Here is a 4,181-nt window from a genome sequence, read left to right on the forward strand (position 1 = left end):
GATCCTAGAATGTTTCTGCTGATATCTGGAGAATTGTTTCACAAAGAGGATGAGTACCTTTTTAAAGTTCTATCAATTGCAAGCAAAAAAGCAATTACACGATCTTGGCTAAAGAAACTCCCCCCCCAGCTGGACCACTGGAGGGACGTCATGGAGGAGATTCACTCTATGGAAAAACTGACATATCTTTTACGTATGAAAGGACATTATTACAACAAACGTTGGTCTAAATGGCTGACATACAAGAGCAAGGAAGCATAACTAGGTGTAATATCTTGTTTTATATATATATATTATTTTTTTTCTCTTTTTACTTAACTAAGAATCAGTTCCCCAAGTTCAGTGTGTTGTATGTTTTATTGTAATGAAAACTGTTAGAGTATTAAAAAAAATCAGCAGCTCTCATGTCTGAAAAAGTCAGCTTTATTTCTATGAAAGAATAAACAAAGTGAACATATATTTTTGTTACAGTTTTTCATTTTTTGTATAAAATTCACAGTTTAAGTGGTAGAAGAAAATACACCATAAATAGTTGGATTATAAAACAATATAATGGGACGTTTCCACAGATGGTTCTTCAGACTCGGCACACACACACCGTCTCTCTCACACGCTCACTCACACAGATGTGTCCTCCAGTACACGGTACCAGACTGGCTCTGTAAATCTGCTACAAACTGGGACGGATTAAAACATTTCTGGTCCAGAGCCGGGATGTTTTAGGACATTCTCGATCTGGTGATCTGATTGTTACATTCAGGCATAAAGTCTGGAGCATGTGTCTGATTAAGTAGATCTTTTCATTAAATATGTGCCTTAGACTGTTGCAATGTGCTACAGGTACAGCAGCTTTAACGCAGAAGAACTGAGGCTTAGTATCACCAATGTCTTCCATCGTATGGGGACTTTTATTTTGAAGTGATTGGCCACATCCTTTCAGAGGAGTGTGCTGAGGTGAAACGGAGAGGCTGATGGTCGGGCAGTAGCTTGTTTGACTGAGAGCGCTCACTTTCGGAGTTCAGACATGCCAACCGGGTGGAGTCGAAGGAGCCGGTGACAGAATGATTGACTTGAGCGCCCCCTTTGGTACATGTGTGGCATGAGGCTTCTGAAGGCACTCAGAGCACACCTGATGCTGTTCTCTGATCAACTCATGCTGCTACATCTAACAGGCTCCGCACTTACTTCCAGGTGAGTAGTCTCCTAGGTGGGCGGAGTCAAACAGTTACAGAACAAACAGGAGTGGTCTGGCTCTATGAGTGTTACTGGAGTGGTACTCTACTCTTTAAAGCGGCTGCAATTTCTCCTCGTTGTTGTTGTTGAGGCTGAGGTTCGCCTCCAGACCCGACTGCTTCCTCAGCGCGCGCGGCATCAGCGTCTTCTTCACAAATAGTTTCTGCAGGAAGCGGTTGCTGATGCTGAGTGGGCAGTAGCTGTGAATGAAGTACATGAGGCCGATGCCAGGCCCGGCGTAGTAGCGCGCCTGCGGCTGAGGCGACAGCAGCGCATGGACGATGGCGTCCACCACGGGGCTGAGGTCTGGGTTGGCGTGCTCGGCGAAGCTCTGGAACAGGTCCTTGGTCTCGGTGATGTAGTCCTCGCCGTATTCCTCCATCAGCGCCGGAGGCAGACTCTGGAGGAGCTGCTGGTGTTGCTGCTCCCAGTAGGCGTTGTTGCTGGAGGGAGCTGGGAACAGAAGATAGTGTTACCTTGGCAACCGACATAGTCACAGCATCATCTGTCTAGACAAATTTTACTACAACGACTAGTAATGCTGCCAAACTCGTCTGATGTGATGCATTAAAGGGCCAGCGCAGTCAGATAAGACGGCACGGCGTTCGATCGTGGGTCAGGGCGTTCGGTCGTGGGTCAGGGCGTTCGGTCGTGGGTCAGGGCGTTCGGTCGTGTGTCAGGGCGTTCGGTCGTGAGTCAGGGCGTTCGGTCGTGNGAGGTCATGGAGCGGGTCAGAGGTCATGGAGCGGGTCAGAGGTCATGGAGCGGGTCAGAGGTCATGGAGCGGGTCGGCCTGTTGCTGCGGTACATAACAGCGCCGCCATATTGAATGTGGAATATGTGCCGGTAAGCTAATACAGGTAAATGGACCGAACTTCACAAAGTGCCGTTCTACAAAGTATTTTAAGTTAATTCCTGTCATTGACACATTTTCTCACACATTAATATTTTTGGCAATCAAAGAAATGACTAAAGAGAGTTTCTAACTTTGGATGTGATTAATTGTTTTGGAGCATTTCTGAATAAAGAGCTCAATGTTTTTATTTGATAGAAATGACCAGGGGCGCCGCCAGGAATCTTGGGCCCTATGATAAAAAATTAGACTGGCCCCCCGCACAACTGCTGTTAAAATTTTTTGAGGCTATCTGACCCATAAAAACGTCACAATTTTAAAGGCCTGCATCTGCCTTGCTGTCTTTGGTTCAATGCTGATAATCAGCACAATATTTACTGCTCATGAATCTTACACCCAACAGTCCACATCCAGTATGCAAGTAGGTTGCTTACTTTTTTTTCTATTAGTTTTAGATACTGGAATGTCTCCCCATGAGCAACAGTCTAAAGCAACGTGCAAAATACACATAAAGCAATCCAGACTTCTAAAAATGCCATGTAGTTGCATTTTATTCAGGCTGCAGTACATAACTTTAATAAAAAATATGTTTTCTCCATATTTGTTAAAGCTGTCATGATGTAGCAGTTTGTCATGAGGCAGATAATCTGTGAAAACAATCAATCTCCTCCATCTCCTTCCTGAATTACTGGTTAAAGTAATGCACCGTTCTGACCAAAACAACCAATCAGAACCAGTAGGATGCTCTTAACGCTGTCAATCATCCTCATTCACTCACTGCTAAATGTGCTATTGGTGGAGAAACAACTTATCATTACAAGAAACTGCCATCATTGGTAGCTGTGCTAACTAAACTGAGCATTCACAACAGGCTATGCTAGCTGCAGCACAGCACAGAGTGAGGCGGAGGAAGGATGAGCAGCATCACATGAGATTGTGATTGACAGCACTAAAACTCTCCTGCCTCTGACTGGTTGTTTCTAGCACTGGGAGAAGGCAGAGGAAACAGATTTTTCACAGATTACCTCTCATACCGTACTGTCACAACATAATGACAGTTTTAACAAATATGTGAAAAAATGTTTTTTATAAAAGTTACATACTGCAGCTTTAATTTCACTCAGGAGAGGACGGGTCAGGAGGGACGTGGGTTAAAGCTGCTGCTGACTGACTCATCTGTTAAGTGGTAAAAGGTACAAGGGACAAGTTAAATATATGAATATGTTGATAATTTTTTCCTTAATTCATTTAATGCTAGTGAAATGGAGGCCAACAGTAGTCTGTAGCTAAGCTAACTATGCTACTGAATCTCACACAGTCTACTCACCTCTCGGAGGTGAAAAACTGGGTTATAAATTAACACTTTTACCTTTTTCTCTCTGTGTCTCTATTTTTGAAAACCTGATTTTATCATTTTTCTAGGCAGCATAGTAACTGCCAGTCATTCTTGTACTGTCTGCTGCTGAACACCGTCACCGTCAAGCAGGAACGATCCATTTCATGCAGATCCAGGGGGGCTCAGGGTAAATATGGAAGTGTGTTTGTGGTCTGAGAGGGCTAACATTTAATTTTTATAGCTAAAAACAATCTTAGAAAACACAATATAATTAATTTTGTAATTGACAGGGCCCCATTTTTTAAAATTTTTGTGAACAAAAAAAAAATTTTATGGAGGGCCCCCTGTCAGTCAGGGGCCCTTGGGGCCCTTCACCCCCAATATGACGCCCCTGTTTACACCCCATGAACTCTTTCACTCTCTGTTACTTTGCAGTCAGACGGTGCGAAACTCTCGGCCTTGTGCGGCTGTGGTCAAAATGTGGCTTCACTTTGGGTTGTGGGGTGGACTCCATCTATCTGTATGTCTGGGGGTTCGGTGTTTGGGCATGAGCGGGTGGGGTGGGGGTACTGACCTCTGGGTTTGTTGGCTCATGATGATGGAGTTTGGGGTGGTTCTACCTGGGTGAATGTTGCAGTAAAGGTGATGTTATCTGTTAGTGTGGTTGGTTCTAGGAGCCTGCTGGGGAACTGTGTGTGTGTGCGTGTGTGTGTCAGTGGTGGAGAAAGTACTCAAAAAATGTACTTAAGTAAAAGTACA

The 4,181-nt window shown here is 44.3% G+C and overlaps 1 protein-coding gene across 1 annotated transcript in view; it reads right to left on the minus strand.

Moving 5' to 3' along the window:
- Window positions 1–402: 402 nt before the first annotated feature.
- LOC103129140 (corticosteroid 11-beta-dehydrogenase isozyme 2-like) overlaps window positions 403–4,181 on the minus strand; it is a 10,159-nt gene continuing 6,380 nt past the window's right edge. Inside the window, exon 4 of the mRNA XM_016664844.1 lies at window positions 403–1,686. Coding sequence (XP_016520330.1) covers window positions 1,286–1,686 — 401 coding nt within the window. The 3' untranslated portion in view covers window positions 403–1,285. The remainder of the gene's footprint in view (window positions 1,687–4,181) is intronic.

This window comes from Poecilia formosa, unplaced genomic scaffold, assembly GCF_000485575.1.
Source record: "Poecilia formosa unplaced genomic scaffold, Poecilia_formosa-5.1.2 Scaffold518, whole genome shotgun sequence".
Taxonomy (NCBI): Eukaryota; Metazoa; Chordata; class Actinopteri; order Cyprinodontiformes; family Poeciliidae; genus Poecilia; species Poecilia formosa.